Genomic DNA, 16,505 nt, shown 5'->3' with positions numbered 1-16,505 from the left:
ATAATTAGCAGGTGATCTGATATGATACCGCAGTAAGGATGAGCTCTTTAACAGATGATAATCTTGAGGAGCATGTACCAAACTACTTATATAGACCCCTGGTCATCATTGGCAACACCAAGTTGTAGTTTTTTTTAGTCGTGACTGCACCATGTTGGTTCAGTCGTGTGTCCTGTGTGGCTGCAATTGAATGAAATGCTGCCCCCTATTGGTCACATTCATGCTTACGTTTGGATCTGCTGATCTGCAAATGTATGCACTGTGCACAGCTTTATTTGGCCAAAAAAACGAATCAACTGCAAAAAAATATGTATTTTGTCAAAATGTGTCATGCAATGTTTATCGGTGTGCAGGGTGACATCATAACTAGCATGCTCATATCAAAACACAGTCCACAGGCCATGTTGTCAAAGGGTGTTTACATTTATTCACCCCTATGCATGTCATGGTTTGTTCAAAGCGTGGATATGGTTCTTCCAGAAATATGATACACATTTAATATTGCATGCATGTAAAGTATCCCCTGTTGTCTGCCTGATTCTGTTAAATTGCATATATTTAAAGTGGTAAATATATGCAGAGTAAACTGATCTGACTGTTTACAACCAGGCAGGAATCACCTGCCAGTAGTTGGTGCCAAACACCAGATTATTGGCCAGATGGCTGTGCACAGCTCAACCTCTGAATTGCTGTAAACCCAAATTAATAACCAACCAGTTAGATAGAAGCACATTTTAAAGCAGCTGCAATGTCAATCTGTCTGTCAGATTCAAACAAGAACTGCAAGTAAAAGATTTTACTTCTATTTTGAGCATTTCCATTTTTAATGTTCTTCTACATTTTAGAGAAATCCATTGTTCCCTCCACTGTATTTATATTCAACAAGTTCAGTTACTGGTCACTTTGCAGAGTCACGTTATTAATACAAAATATATTCAACAATTATATTGTGATACCTTTATTAATTAAGTCACATGGCAAAGCATAGCTCTATAATTAACCCAACCTTTAGCTGCAACATTAATGATGCATACACATCAATGCATAAATAATAATAATCCAGTAGTATAATAGAGACTATTCTAACATGGACTATTTTGCAAGATGGGTACTTTCCATACAGTGTAATGCTAATACTTTTGTACTAACGTTTTGAATAAGGGCTTTTACTCCCCCACCCCCCCTTCTTTTTTACAGTTGTTTTGCTATTTTTACTTGCTGAACATCAGAGGAGTGCACTCTCACCTAGTAAAGATGTGCACTTTATACATTGTTTATTCTATTGTAATCACGACCGAATATTGATTGACAAGTATCTCAACCCCAGTAGAAGAAGGGAAACTCGTGCTGATGCCATTTCCCTAGAGTGATATGTTTTTATTCGATTTTTTAAGCCTACTTTTTGTTGCTGATGTGCATTCTGACACAGTAAATGTGCCCCCATTAATGACTAGAGTGAATTGTTGTAGTAATGGTTATTTACAAACTGGCATGTGCCCTACATCTGTACTGTTTACAGGCTCTCACCAACCACACCGCCAGCCTCGTGACTTGGGAGAGGGCAAACAGTACAAATGACGTCGCCGGCTAGGAGCACGTTGAAATGTGCATGTTGAGGCTTTGCCGCAGCCGTATATACGAGGCAAACGCGCAGCAGAAATAGCCGTGTCAACACTTTCGGAGAATGAGTAAGGAAGAAATAGGACAGAATGTTTTTAGTTTTTTTTAATCAAGATAATTCTACAATATTTTCCCCCTGGAGCTTTCAAATGCATCTCACCGTAGTCACTACTTGTTCACAGTTATAATATTAAAGAAAACAATAGATGGATAATATGCAATAAATAACGATCCACTCTAATTATCTTTGCTCGGAATAAGCGAGTAAGTGGACTTTTTCTCATCGTCAAACTTTCACAATAACAGCATGGAATTACTGTTATCGTTACTGGTGATTAGTATTAAAAGCATGTATTATCAGCAGCTAATGGGAACTACAGTATAATGTCGAGTTACCTACCAGATACTATGTTTTATTGCGATGGTATTACCTGCATTACGGTTAAGCAAGTAGGCCACATCAAGTGTGGACACGGACTACGCCCTCTCATGTATGTTTGGAAGGGAACTCAGGATCATACACACTGCAATGTGACCACTGAGCCCCGTGCAGCTGGCGCCGCCCTTCGACCAATCAGAGCCCGAAGGGGCGGGGATGGGCGCGGGCAGCGTTTCTTGCCGTCCAATCACGGTGGCTGATTCAATAGTACAGCTAGACCATGCACAGGCACGTGTGTCCCTGCGTGTAAACTGTGTTCAGGGGGAGGCGAGGGAAAGATTCGTGCAATTGCAGATCACTAAGCAAAGACTGTCGAAGCAACCAGGATTCGTGCCGTGTCTTTTTGTCTGCTCCGAACTTCTCCGTGGAACTATTGAATGTTATCGCTGTCGTTTTGAAGGATATTCAAAAGGGTAAGCTGATGTTTAAATTCTAACGTTACATTGTCGTGACTGTCGAGTTTGCTTTGTAGCTAGCATGCTAGCTGTCACTTCGGTCTATCAGTGTACAAACGACAACCGTTAATGTATTTAACTGCTTCATATCGTAACCGTGATATATATTTACCATTAAGCGAGTAAGGTATCAAGACGTAATGTACAGTGACTCTTAAAGCTGTGTTTGTGTGTTCCCGTCGCCTGATAGTCGCTAAGTGTAAAAGAACACCGCCATGATGAGATTCTTTGAGGAGAAGAAGTCAACACAGCTAACAAATGCGAGATTTTTTTTTTTTTTTAACTCTGTGAACTTGTCAGATTTAGCGTCTGTTGTTTGAACATGCGTGTTGAAATTGCACAATGTACTTCCAGGGCTGCTAAATGCTCCACGGTACAAACTGTACAGTATTTACGTTATGCTAATGATGACGTGAGGCGTGTACTGTTGGGCACATCGTGGGGACTGGCCATCAGATAAACCACACAGCATCTTATTTAAAGTGCATACCTGTCATTATTGCACTATTAATGGTAATTTGACACCCCCATGTTTAATCCACTATACACTCCTACACTGTACTTATTGAAGGCAGAATGCATACCTGAGCCACTCAAAATATGTTCTGTGAAAGCTGCTGAGCCTGTGCATTGAGTTGCTGCACATCCCGTCCTACACAGGCTGCATGTCAGCATTCCTCTGTACACCCCCATAAAATAAAATATCAATCCAAATCCAAATCTGCTTTAAAACATGTGGTTATAAATCAAATAGACAATCAATTATATGCCATTCAATCCTGCAGGTTCGCGCAGGTATCACACCCTTTTTAGTTCATCAATCCATCGTCTACCGCTTATCCTGTTTTAGTTCATGAGTGTGCAAAGTAACTGCACAAAGACACCCAAAAAGTTTATGTTCCAATCTAGGTTGTAAACAGAAGATACAAAAAAACAACTCGTGTTTGACCTGTTAATAAGTCACATAGAGAATTGTGGGTGGACCCCATAAAGATGACTCTTTCAGCTTATGAATAAACAATGACAATGAGAGAGGTGGTGCAATCCTTATTTATATCTTACATGGGGGACTGACTCATCACTTTAAACAGGACAACAACTTTGATTGAAGCAGAACAGTAGCAATACAATGTGCCTCCTAATTTTTACTCTAAGAACATTGTTCATACCTTCACTGGCCACTAAAAGTCACACAGCGTTTCCTCCAGAGTCTGTATTCCACTATAAACTGAACTTAATTGCCTTGAAATGGTGAAAAGCAAAAGGCTAAAGGCTAAAAAGGATGGAGATGGGAGAATAGCTTGGTATCAGAGGGTGTTGTCTATGTTCTCAGAAGACAATCAAAGCTACCAAACTTACCACATGCTGCCAGGAAACTGCTCGCTGGTGCCTCTTGAATGGGAGATGGCCCTGTTTCCGTTGTTCTTGTTAATGGGGGTTGCCTCACAATTAAAATGACTGATCCCAGGTCTGCTGATGACTGTGTGAAACTCTCATTTAAGTTTCAAACACATATTTTTGTTGTCTATATTTTGAGCAGGGATTGCTCAACAAATGTGTGACAAATTGCGGAGTTTTGTTGGCAGACAAAGCATTCTTTGTTATTTATTAACTCGTCAATTGCTCATCTAATTCCTCAGTGCATGACAAAAGCATATTTGTTAGATACAGAGATACAAATAACCAAGAAGATACGGTTTAAATATCTGCGAAAAATTCCCCTTAAAAATGCCGGAATCCAGAAAGTACAAATTGTTGAACTGGTAAATTAAGTTTTCTGAACATGCTTTGACCTTCCCCTTTGCTCCACTGTTGAAGCTGAACCACTTTATTATGTGTGTGGTCTTCCAAGTGGGTTATTGTAACATTGGTATTAAAGATTTGGATTATGTGGAAACCTCTACAGCTTGGGCGTTCACTGACACTGGTATTTGTGAAAACTAGTCCTCACAGACTGTCACTTTATATATATATATATATATATATATATATATATATATATATATATATATATATAGTACAACGAAGTCAAAGAATTTCCAAAATAGACATTTGTGTTCTTACTGTAATAACGTAGTGTGCTGGAATGTGTACTACTTTAAGAACTCGTGTGTCCATGCGTGCGTTTTGTTAACTTAAGCGCGTGTCACGTCTCGTACATGTACACAATGTACAGCGCCCATCTACTGATCGTGAATCAGCACGCGCACCTCGTTGCGCACTTAAAAATCCAACTCGAGGCGGATCTGAGACCAGTGTCTGACAGCTTGAGAGCGGGAGCCGTGTCGCAGGCACGACCGCCTCTAAAAGGGGCGAGCTTTCTCATTGGTCCGTGCAGCCGACCAATCAGCAGCCGGCAGGGCCTGCGGAAAGCACCGCTGCTGACACGTGCCGAATGTACACAGAAAAGCAAGTCGGGCAGAGCTGCTGCGCACGCACCTTTTTTACCTTTTTTATTCGCTGGACAATGCAGTGTGTTTTTCAGCAGCGGATATTCATATGGAAATGTGATTGTTTAGTAGAAGCACGTCGTGATTCTGGAGCTGCTCAAGCCGGGTGGCTCACACATGTTCACGCACGGTGCCACGCCACATCCCCCCCCCCCCCCTCCCCCGCAGCCTCCATCCGTAGAGCGCAGTAATGAAGTGTCTCATGGTACCGAGTTCAGCGCAGCTGATTCCTGTTTTGCACTTGTTGTTTTAATTTTTTCTTCTTTTTAAAAAAATAAAATAAGATAATAATGTTTATGAAACAGTAAGAGAAAATACTGTGGTTGTTATTGATCTGAAATGCCAGGCTACCAATCGGTCCTCCACAGTACATATGTGATAAACTTATAATTATCTAATCTGTTGCAGACTTATTTATTGTCACATTGAGTGGTTATGTCATCTAATCGTTAACTGTTATTTGGCCTGCACTCAGCCCTAAAAAAGCAAGTCTTATCACGTTTCTGATGTGGGTGATTCATAAATAACAAGGGTAGAGCTGTAACTAATTTTGATTTACTGAATTGGCAATTATGTTCTAGAATAATCTGTTAATAGATCGGGCTAATGTCAGAAATCCAAAGTTACATATCAAATGTCTCAGTTAAAACCAAAGATATTCAATTAACACTCAAAACAGTGAAAATCCTCACAATTGAGTAACTGAGAGACATGCAGGTATTCTAACCCTCTAGCCAGAACCCAGTTCCCCACCATCACCTCCACCCACCGCCCGGGTGGCTTTGCCATCACCCATGGAAGTATGCATGGATGCCAGCCTGCCTCAACGCCCACTCACACCCTGCTTGCATATTTCCAGATCATAATTGCTCCTTCCCCCACCCAGTTCAGCCACAGCAGTTTGTCATGTGCATCTTCCATCTGACCAGACATAACGGCCAATTAGCATTCTATGGCTGTTAAGGAGGCATTGAGCGCACATCAATTTTGTTTAGAGAACTGCAGTTGCTCACCAGTGTCCATACTTTGTTACACTAGGTGTTCCCGTGCAATGAGTCACATTTATCATTAGCTGCCCGTACCTGTTGTCCTCTTATCAGATCTAATGAGTGATCTCCAGCTAGCGGTGGCCACTGTGAACCCGTCCACTCACCGGATTGGGTTAGTGCGTCAGGACAGAAAGCTGAAGTATGTCTGAGCGGTCATTTAAGGAACGTAATTAAACCTGTCCTGAACAAATTCTGCACCAAAGCATCACTCCCCACTCGAGGACATGAAAAAGGGGGTTGTGGGGCAGCTTGGTGTATAAAATTGAAAGGATTGAGGACGGGGGATCGGCCTGTATCTTCTTCTCTTTACGTCTGTTGGGCTTAAAGGATTATGGGGCGTCTCCCTTGCCCGAGGAATAAATAGAAGTAGACTTTCACTTGCGTAGGTGATGGCCTGAAATATACTTTGCGATACTATTGACAAGCAATCCTTAATTTGTAGCAACCCTCTAATGGTGAGCTTTGTAACGTCCTCCTGGTCTGTTTCTTTTGACTGCCCTCTAGGTAAAAGTGGACTAAGCTATGACGCCTAACAAATGTCGGCTTGTAATTTAGGTATTAGCGCTTGCTCACCTGTTCTATATTCAGTCGCATGCATACGCACTTGGTGCATGCAAATTGGGGTAGGAGATTATTGTCAATCCATGCTCTAGATGGGGTTATTGTTTATTCCAGATAATCTAGATAAAAGGCCTGCAGCCGAGCGCTGCTTACAACAGCAACCACAAATATTTCTGACAAACATTCAGTCTGCACCACAGGGTCGCGTCAACATTTCAGGGCCGTGTTTGAAGCTTCCATGGAGGCCAACGTGATAAACCGATAACAAGTATTACGTTTTTGTCTTCTCATGGCTGAAGTCCTTGGGAGATACTTACAAGACCACGACAAACATTTTGTAATCCTTCGACTAATATTATTCCTTCTCTCTTTTTTGTCATCTCAGGTGGCCTTTATCTCCTAGAGGATCACATCTCTGAGGAGGCGTGAAGACCAGATACAGAGAGGTTTTTTTTTTGCTCTCACCAAGAGCTGTTTTTCTCACACAATCTCTCATCCCATCTGTTGGAGCACTTGTGCCAAGTCTGTTTCATAAGCAGAAATTCATCTCTTGTCGCCGTTAACTTCGAGTGACACTGGCTCACAGCCCGAAACGTTTAGATTTGGCTGCTTTTTTTTGTTGCAGAAGAAGCAATGAGTTTCTCTCCTTAGTTCTTTTAACTACCAGCCAATAACCATGATTCACATGTATGTGAATAGTAGTCCCACTTGAAGTAGAGTTTTTCCTGTTTTCACCTCGGCTAAATACATCCAGCCTCATCCTGCTCTAGTATGAGTTATGACAACTCCAAATCAATGGTGGGCAGCAGCACCCGGGGGCGTGTGGCAAGGGCCGGTGAGAAAGACAATGACCAGGAAGCCGAGTCAGAGGTTTTAAACTCTCTGAAAACCAGCAGTGGTCAGCCCTCTGCCAAAGTCGCCACCCAGAAGCGTGGAAGTGGAAATGGAGGCGACTCCGTCGGTGGTTCACCTCCCAGTGTGGGCTCACTGTCTGAAGGCCTGTCCCAAGGTCGAAGGGGGCCCAACTCGGATGATATGGACGGACTCTCCAGCGGGAACGACTCCGGGGAGAGGGAAAGCGAGGGCGGGATGGAGAGAGACCACAGGTCACATGGGCACCAGTCCGTACGGAGCTCCCACAGCTCGTCAAACGGCAAGGACTCTGGCATGATGATGGAAACCTCCGAGAGCAACAAGAGGTAAGAAAAGAACAAGTTATTAGATATTTAATGCAGCCATACACATCTGAGTGTAAAATGGTCGTTCACCGTAATCTCAACTGTACCGTCTTCTTTCCCAGCTCCAACTCCCAGAGTCTCTCACCTCCCAGCAGCTCCCTGGCCTACAGCCTGCTGTCGACCAGCTCGGAGCACGACCCCCCTTCCACCTCTGGCTGCAGCAGCAACCAGTCGGCGAGGGTCCAGACCCAGAAAGAGCTGATGAAGGCCATCAAGGAGCTGAAGCTCCGCCTACCGACGGAGCGCAAAGCCAAGGGCCAAACATGCACTCTAAATGCACTCAAATACGCACTTCAGTGTGTCAAACAAGTTCGAGGTGAGGGGAAAAGACCATTTACTCTTTTTCTGGCTTGTTATTTATATTCAACACCTGCTACAACTCTTAAGGCTTTAGTATTTGTTCCATATAAGTTATGCTCAATGCAATATGTAGTTGTATCTTTATCTATATACAAACCCTGACCAATTGATGTTTAACTTTCCAGCCAACAAGGAGTATTATCACCAGTGGAGCGTAGAGGAGTGTCATGGCTGCAGCCTGGATTTGTCTGCCTTCACAATTGAGGAGCTTGACAACATCACTTCAGAATACACTCTCAAAAACACTGTAAGTACAGGCATTCCTGCTTCATAATCATTAAAGTACTTCAAACTGTGTTAGTTTCGATGTTTGAGGAATCTTCTTGTTTTTTTTTCCCAGGATACTTTCTCCATGGGTGTGTCGTTCTTAACCGGGAAGGTTGTGTACGTATCACCCCAGGGCTCGTCCCTGCTGCGCTGTAGGCCGGAGCGTCTCCAGGGGACGATGTTTTCGGAGCTTTTGGCCCCGCAGGATGTCAGCACCTTCTACAGTGGCACAGCACCCTGCCGCCTGCCAAACTGGGCCTCCTGCATCGGCTCTGGTGAGTTAAATAGGGGAATGGTTAGAAAAAGGGGAGATGGTGTGAAAGAAAGTGTTGTGAAGTATCAAGCGCGTGTGATTTCTGACTGAACGTCTTTCCTCTCAGCTTCTCCTTCAGCCAACTGCACTCAGGAGAAGTCCATGTTCTGTCGGATCAGTGCCGACCAAGCCCACGGAGGCGAGATGCGCTACTACCCCTTTCGCCTCACTCCCTACCAGCTCACCATCAGAGACTCGGATGACGCTGAGCCCCAGCCCTGCTGCTTGCTCATCGCAGAGAGGGTCCACTCTGGATACGAGGGTATGTCATTTTATCTATTTATCTATTAAATCAGACAGTAGCCAAATGACTGGATGACTGGAAGTCTGTTAGACTATAATAGTCAGTCTCTCATCATAACATGCTGTTCATCTCGGCCCCTCAGCTCCTCGTATCCCTGCAGACAAGAGGATCTTCACCACAAGTCACACTCCCAACTGCCTCTTCCAGGAAGTTGATGAAAGGTCAGTTATTCAACTCTGCATGGCCATTATCCGTTTGCTGCTCCAGGAACAAACATGTTATTACTGTCGAACAGTGTGTTGATATCTATTTATATATTGTGTTTGCAGGGCAGTACCATTGTTGGGCTACCTGCCTCAGGACTTGGTAGGAACCCCCGCTCTTCTCTACATTCACCCTGAAGACAGGCCCTTAATGGTGGCCATACATGAGAAGAGTGAGTACATTCAGCACTGAACTCTGAACATACTGTAACTTCTGCTGATGTCATGTTGGGAAAATTGGCTCTATGTCTTTATTCCGTTTCTCAAACATGTCTGCACTTTTGTCTCTCTTCAGTCTTTCAGTTTGCAGGGCAGCCGTTTGAGTACACGCCTCTGAGGATGTGCGCCCGCAACGGGGAATATCTGACCATCGACACCAGCTGGTCTTCTTTTGTCAACCCCTGGAGCCGGAAGGTGGCGTTCATTGTGGGGCGCCACAAAGTCAGAACGTAAGATCAGTCAAAAACTATTATACTAACTTATTAAATGTTCTTTTCCCTTTAAAGAGGATATTGTATGTCTTTCTCTTGTGGAGCTCTAACGTTATACCCCGTTTCTAGGAGTCCTCTGAATGAAGACGTTTTCACGTCACCGCAGGGCTTCGAGACTCGCACCACCACGCCCGACATCGTCCAGCTGAGCGAGCAGATCCACCGGGTCCTGGTGCAGCCGGTGCACAGCGGCAGCTCTCAGGGCTACAGCTCACTCGGGTCCAGTGGCTCACGAGGCTCTCGGCGCTCACACCAACAGCATCTCGGTGCTTCAGGCGCCTCTTCCAGTGACAGCAACAGCCACGCCATGGGAGAAGCTGCTGTCGTCGCTTTACACAAGCCTGTGAGTCTGAGAAATATGCATGTAGGCAATCTCAACATATAAACAGATAATGTTGAATATATTGATATAATGTGATTCACGTTTTAACAAGTCTGGTGTTGTCATTTTTCCAGATGACTTTCCAGCAGATCTGTAAAGATGTCCACATGGTCAAGACAAGTGGACAGCAGGTCTTCATCGAGTCCCGTAATCGTCCGGTGCCCAGAAAAAACACCAGCACAGGTAAAATAAAAAATCCATCCGCCTGTCGGACCATCCTGGCACTCCTCGTGTTAACCTGCGAGCTCAAAAAGACTTCACTGACTTCACCGTTCCTCTCTTTTCTTCATCCAGGCACCACAAGCATCAGAGCAATCAGCAGTGACCCAATCAGAGGTTTGATAGCCGACATGACCAAACCACCCAAAGCGTTGATCCCTCATCCGCTTATACCGAAGGAGCCGCCTGTCAACTACTCCTACCAGCAGATCAACTGTCTGGACAGCATCATAAGGTGCGTGTGCAAGCCCAAAGCCCGACCACCTGTACATTTTATTTAGGTTTTAACTGAGCTAATCCAACAATGGTCTGACTCTACGCAGGTACTTGGACAGCTGTAACATTCCTAACACAGTAAAAAGGAAGTGTGGCTCCTACACTACCTCCTCCACATCTGATGACGACAAACAGCAGGATGTCAGCAACACAGCAGGTACTTACTGACTAGTAACTAAAACTGGTTTGGTATCATTGTGTAGCTCCTTTGTGTTTTCTGTGATTTGCTTTACAAATATATCTGGTCCACTGATTTTAAGTTTATCATTATTTTGGTCAGTATTTACCAACAAAAATAGTGACAAATATTCTTCTTCTTGTTGAATATGGATTTTCCTAATGCAGCATCCTTGATTTGTCTCATGTAAACTGGACGTTCATGTGTCTCTTGTGCCTGTCGTGACGGTACACAAACATTGACAGAACCTTATTGGACTTGTTTCCTCAGCAGGTGGTTCAGTTAACCTTGTAAGTGAACCACCTTCTCTGCCTCCCCTGACTTTGGCCACAAAAGCAGAGAGTGTAGCCTCAGTCACGTCGCAGTGTAGCTTCAGCAGCACCATCGTGCATGTGGGAGATAAGAAGCCTCCTGAGTCAGGTGGGAATCCATAACACTCACACTCTCTGAACCCTATACTTTCTCTTTAATGTGCCGAGGTCTGAGCCATTGCATGTCTTCAATTTAATTCATAGGTCTTCAACTCTCCTTTTTTATGATGACTAGTCACACTCACTCCTTTTTTCCACTTTTGCAAAGAACTTGACCAAAAAGTGTCTTTAAGAATTATCTTGCAGAAACCTGTAGCAGCTTGATAAAAACATCAGATTGCAGGTAATCTGATTCATGCTTTTTTTTTTTCTCACCTTTGGTACATCCTCGAAATTCTCGATTGGATTTATGGTCGTCACCTCTTTTGCAGTAATTTTTTGCTTTACAAACTTTTTCTCCACTTTCGGCTATCTTTTTTTTTTTGCCTTTTTAAAGATCATGTATCTTTTGTTGTTCGATACGAATTTGTTGTTTAATAGTATCACAAACTATGTGTATATCTATCTATATTAAGCCACTGGTCACACTTGACCTAGAAAGGCTGTAGCAACACAATCCATGGATGTATTGAAGTGCATTTTATGTAATTAACTTTTCATTTGTCAGAACAAGAATGTGCCATTTTCTTTAAAAATCACAAATTATCTCGCTCCAGTGCTTTAACAACCATCCCTGCTTTTTCCTCTATCACAGACATCATCATGGAGGAGGCTCCTACAACCCTCACTCCCGCTCGTCCTACAACCATAGCAACTCTGAGGCCTCGTGTTCACACCACGATCACCTTACCGCCTCTCCCTCCCCCACCTCCTCCCACTCAAGCCCCTCAGCCAGAGAGGGAGAGCAGGAGAAGTGGAAGTATAGGAGGAGGGGGTCGGATGGGTCTCACAAAGGAGGTGCTGTCCGCCCACACCCAGCAGGAGGAGCAGGCATTCCTTGACCGCTTTAAAGACCTCAGCAAGCTGCGCGTTTTCGATCAGGCGGCATCTTCAGCTCTGCGCTGTCAGGCACCAGCTGCCAACCCTCTGTCACGAGGTAGAGGCACGCTGCTCCCACCATCCAAACACATGCAGCCACTGTCGTGTTTACCCGTGGCACATGAATGCATGTTAGCTGTTAATGTGTGACGATGGTTAACCGTGTCTCCTTCCCCTTTTCCTCCAGGAGCACGTTGTTCCCGGGATTACCCAGCTGCAGGAAGCAGCACCAGTCACAGACGTGGCCGTGGCGGTAAGAGAGTCAAACACCAGGAGTCCTCTGACCAGCACAGCTCTCTGGGCCTGAGCGGGAACCAGTGTGACCCCAGAACCAGCACAGCTCCCATGCTCCTCAACATCCCCATTGCGCCCCAAACAAACTCATCCTCCTGGCCGTCTGTCGGCTCCCAGGCCAGCATTCCAGCCGCCCCTTTCGCTCCTGGTATGCTTCCGATCTACCCCGTCTACCCACCACTTGCGCAGCCCATACCCGTCCCGGATCCATCACGTTTCCCTGCTACCCAGATGGGACCTCCCATGGTGGCCTTCGTTCTGCCCAACTACATGTTCCCCCAGATGGAGGCACCCATGCCTCAGCCAGGCCCCACCCCCGGACACTTCTACAATCCTAACTTCACGTACCCCGCTGCCACTCAAGGGGTTATCCCCACTGTTATTTCCAACCCCCTCCCCATAACAGCCACCTGCGTTGCGTCTCGTAGCAGCACGCCCCAGTCCTACAGCCAGATACCTGTTGACCGTGAGGGTGCAGAGTCCCCCCTCTTCCAGTCCAGGTGCTCCTCACCTCTCAACCTTTTGCAGCTAGAGGAATCACCAATCAACCGTTTGGAGGGCATCACAGCCCTTGCACAGCAGGCCACGCCATCTGTGCAGGGCAGCGTGGCCGGGGGCCAGAGCTCAGCCAATCAGAGGAGCTCCGATGATACCGCCAAGGAGAATGAGAATGTAAGTATAGAGACATTCGCGAACGAATCATGAAAGCATGGAAAACCATTATATATGTAATTAAAAATGTCTTTTGTCTCTTTAAAATGTTTAGGGTGAAGCGAATGAGTCCAACAACGACGCCATGTCTACGTCCAGCGACCTGCTGGATATGTTGCTGCAGGAAGACGCCCGCTCGGGCACCGGCTCAGCCGCCTCAGGTTCAGGGTCCTCAGGCACGAGGTCCTCTGGTTCAGGCTCCGGTTCCAACGGCTGCAGCTCCTCTGGCACCAGTGGCATGAGTGAGTCATTTCAACATCCCAGAGATTTAAAATCGCATCCCAATTTCCATTTTCAAAGACTTAAGGGTCACCGTGACAGTCACTTAGTGACCGAGTCACTATGTTCTTTCTAGATAATCGATGCCAAAAGGCAATTTTCTCAGAGAGAAATCTTTGGAAGACATTGCCTGAACATAACGCTACTTTCCTCTGTTGTTGTACTCACAATTAATTATCAACGCTCTCCCTCTTGTCCATTCAGGCAGCAGCCAGGGCAGCCACACCAGCAAGTACTTTGGCAGCATCGACTCTTCAGAGAACGATCATTCCCGCAAACAGGCAGCAGGGGGCAGCAGTAGTGGCGGAGGAGACGGTGGCGAGGAGCAGTTTATCAAGTGTGTGCTGCAGGACCCAATCTGGCTCCTGATGGCCAACACCGACGACAAGGTCATGATGACCTATCAGCTGCCAGTCAGGTACGACATAATGCCGCCACACAACACAGCAGCCTATGTAGCTCAGTTTCAGACAAGCGGTGACGGACTCAATGTCGGACCTTCATTGACCCCCCTTTCCCCCCATGTGCACACAACAGAGACATGGAGACCGTGCTGCGAGAAGACCGCGAGGCCTTGAGGAGCATGCAGAAACACCAGCCACGGTTCTCAGAGGACCAGAAGAGGGAGCTTAGCCAAGTGCACCCCTGGATCCGCACGGGACGCCTGCCCAGAGCCATCAACATCTCTGTAAGTACACCGCAACTCAACCCTGAACTATGACTGGTTCAGAGTTTGAATTATTGATGGGATACATCAAGTAACAACACACAGAGAGGTCAGGAAGTCATGCGTCTCTCTCTCTCTCGTTTCATTCAGGGCTGCACAGGATGCAAGTCTCCCCCATCAGTGCCTGCCGCTCCATTCGATGTGGAGATCCATGAGATGGAGCTGTGCAGTGTGCTGAAAACTCAGGAGGACAAGAAAAACCTGCCGGAGACGGCCATGGATGAAGACGATGTTGAAGAAGAGAAAGCACCACAAGACATGGCAGCTGAGGAGCAGCAAGTGGTGTCAGAAGATGTCCAAAAAAAGACTCTCATGACTCACTAAGTAGGCGGCCAAAGATAAAGAACACTATCACGATATTTCTACACCGATGTGCAGAAAATGTGCACCGACCAGCGCTTCCTATGACCGAAAACAACGTTACACGAGCTGTACCGTTGTTCGAATGGGATTTGCTGGGGCATAAAAAGGGTGCATTTCAATCGGGGCAACTTCCATTTATTGTTCGACAGGTCAGGCTGGAGCCTTGGCCCGGTTGGCTCTTCATGAACTCATGAAGACACGTTTGATCGAATGTTAAATGCCTTGGAAGGGGGAATCAGCACATGACTTTCCGCGTTCTTGTAGTTCTTGACGTATTTCTTGACGTAAGATAATCGGAGGACTACGGTGAATGTGCTCCCAAAAACGGCGCCTTTACGAAAAAGATGGATGTGCTTCACCACAGTGACCTAGTTCACCTTTCCCCTCATGTTTAGGGTTCAGCTCATGAGGAAAAGAAAGGACTTTCTGTGACTCTTCTTCTAGTTGAATGTTTCCCAGGTTGTCTGGGATCCTTCTCCCACCTAGATCATGATTCTCTCAATCCCCACCCCTCCCATGTAAAAAGGTTTGCCATGATTTATTGAACAACTTTCACCCGATAGACAAAATGTACAGTGACAACCAGGTTCTTTTGTAAACAATGTGTATATTTTTATACTTTCATAAACTGCAAATAGGGAGAGGATACATGCCGGAAAGAGAGTCTACTGTAAATATGTGAAATATCTTTCAAACAACCTCGTTGCTGTAATTGAGGGATGTACAGTTAATTGTGGAGCAGCGTGGCAATCGCTAGGACTAATCAAGATATCGCAAAGATGTCTCCTCGGCCGGGCATTAGGTTGTGCACATCTGTGGTCTTCCCACAGTGTGATCTTCTCAAACATCACAGACACTAGTTCCCAGCACCCTAAGGAGCTGGCAAACCTTCGGTGGAGGAAGAGCTTTTATACTGCCAGTGCTAGTTCACGTCAGTAAGTGGATTTTAAAGGAGGATGTAACTCTCTAAAAAGAAAAAAAAAACACTCTGGAGAGTGTTTGTTTACTATCTTTCTTCCTCGCTGTCCTTTTCGCGGTCTCTTCCTCTCTGTGACACTGTTCTGGTCATGTGATATCCTTTGCTTTATTATGGCGTCAGTGGTGTCTGCAACAGTTTCTAAGTATTTTTGTGAAAATTCTTTGTACAAAAAAAAGACAAATAAAAAAATGACTTGAAAATTATACATTTTTACGTCTGATGATTTTTTTCCCCCCTTCTGTAAGTTTTATGATTACATCTCTTTGCAGTCTATTTTTATCAATGGGTGTTTTGCTGCATTTGGCCTGAATACTCAGAAGAGTCTGGAATGAACTGGAAGCAGAGAGTGGACCAGGGCTGAACCACAGTCTACTTCTATTCAGCTGTGGTTTCTACCCGGAGGTCACCGCAGGCTTAAAAAAGACAAAAGGCATGCCATACTTTTAATTCAAAGACAAAAAGCAGAGTTGATGTCAATGTAATTTATCATAACAATGACGACAATGATTGTAGTGTAAATGGCTCGTTCTGTGTGAGCGCTAAAGTTAAACTAGTTGTATTTAAAGTCATCATTATGAGTATTTAAACCAACTCTTAAAATAAAAATACCAACTACTTAGTTTCTACCACCATAAATTCTGTGGAAAGGAATTTAATCTGCATAATAACCTTCACTAGCAGAGCAAATTGCACTTGTGTGACTAAGAACAGAGTCTACATCCATGCTTGCAGTTCTGTGCGGCTGCTCAATGCTAACAATAGCTTACAAGCTCACGATGTCAGGCTGCTGAGGTTGCATTCTGTCTGTACAGTAGGATTCATCCTCTGAGGATCATGAACAACTGTATAAAATCTTGGGCCAATCCATCTAGTAGATGTAGAGATATTTCACAGGCTGGTGGAGGAAAAGTTAGGACATCCCCATTGGGGTTCATCCTCTGGGGAACCCTCCATGTCTGCACATTTCTGCGACAAACCAACCGGTGGTAGTTGAGATA

The 16,505-nt window shown here is 45.1% G+C and overlaps 1 protein-coding gene across 3 annotated transcripts; it reads left to right on the top strand.

Moving 5' to 3' along the window:
- Positions 1-2,325: 2,325 nt before the first annotated feature.
- On the top strand, positions 2,326-15,710 carry per1b (period circadian clock 1b). 3 transcript variants are annotated; one of them, XM_084003648.1, is made up of 20 exons: positions 2,326-2,472; positions 6,960-7,773; positions 7,875-8,128; positions 8,298-8,419; positions 8,513-8,714; positions 8,820-9,014; positions 9,139-9,217; positions 9,326-9,432; positions 9,555-9,708; positions 9,820-10,093; positions 10,207-10,315; positions 10,427-10,586; positions 10,675-10,784; positions 11,079-11,225; positions 11,871-12,212; positions 12,342-13,120; positions 13,215-13,401; positions 13,643-13,856; positions 13,976-14,126; positions 14,256-15,710. In XM_084003648.1, the coding sequence occupies exons 2-20, from the start codon at positions 7,346-7,348 to the stop codon at positions 14,487-14,489; spliced, it is 4,248 nt and encodes a 1,415-aa protein (XP_083859774.1). In that variant the 5' UTR covers positions 2,326-2,472; positions 6,960-7,345; the 3' UTR covers positions 14,490-15,710. The 3 variants fall into 3 exon arrangements, with proteins under 3 accessions (XP_083859774.1, XP_083859773.1, XP_083859775.1); XM_084003647.1 differs by having other exon boundaries at positions 11,076-11,225; XM_084003649.1 differs by lacking the exon at positions 11,079-11,225.
- The last annotated feature ends 795 nt before the right edge of the window (positions 15,711-16,505 follow it).

This window comes from Eutrigla gurnardus, assembly GCF_963514095.1.
Source record: "Eutrigla gurnardus genome assembly, chromosome: 23".
NCBI classification, from domain to species: Eukaryota; Metazoa; Chordata; class Actinopteri; order Perciformes; family Triglidae; genus Eutrigla; species Eutrigla gurnardus.
This window is presented reverse-complemented; position numbering and strand designations above follow the sequence as displayed.